At 50.6% G+C, this 409-nt stretch overlaps 1 protein-coding gene across 1 annotated transcript in view; it reads left to right on the top strand.

Annotated features, from left to right (window-relative positions):
* The window catches only part of EMH_0034200 (uncharacterized protein), a gene marked incomplete at both ends in the record, with an annotated part of 3,481 nt that overhangs the window by 1,139 nt on the left and 1,933 nt on the right, over positions 1 to 409 (top strand). Inside the window, 2 exons of the mRNA XM_013494846.1 lie at positions 129 to 259; positions 364 to 409. Coding sequence (XP_013350300.1) covers positions 129 to 259; positions 364 to 409 — 177 coding nt within the window. The remainder of the gene's footprint in view (positions 1 to 128; positions 260 to 363) is intronic.

Below are 409 nucleotides of genomic sequence, written 5' to 3'. Positions count from 1 at the left end.
TACTCACATTTCACAACGGAATGTGCAATGGGAAGCAGCAGCAACAGCAGCAACAGCAGCAACAGCAGCAGCAACATTATGAATTAATGTTTTATTGGGGTTATTTTGCATGCGAAATTGTTTTTCAGCGGAATCTATGGAGTCAACTGAAGACTACAAGGACTCAGAAGAAGAGATTTCAACTTCTTCTTCTACCGATGCAACACGACAAGCTGCTGCTCCTCGTGCAGCTGCTGCAGCTCCTGCTCCTCGTCCTCCTGTAACTTATCCTAATGCTGCTGCTCCTTCTCCTGCTGCTGCTGCACCAAAAACCCCAAAACCAGCAGCAGAGAAGCAAGGCTTGAGTTCTGCTGCTAGCCGCAGCGCTCCCGCAGCGGCGACCGCACCGAAAGCCACCTCAGCAGCAGCT

This window comes from Eimeria mitis, genomic scaffold (genome assembly GCF_000499745.2).
Source record: "Eimeria mitis Houghton genomic scaffold, Emh_scaff1304, whole genome shotgun sequence".
NCBI lineage: Eukaryota > Apicomplexa > Conoidasida > Eucoccidiorida > Eimeriidae > Eimeria > Eimeria mitis.
Note: the sequence above shows the minus strand (reverse complement) of the source record. Positions and strands in the feature narration are given on the sequence as shown.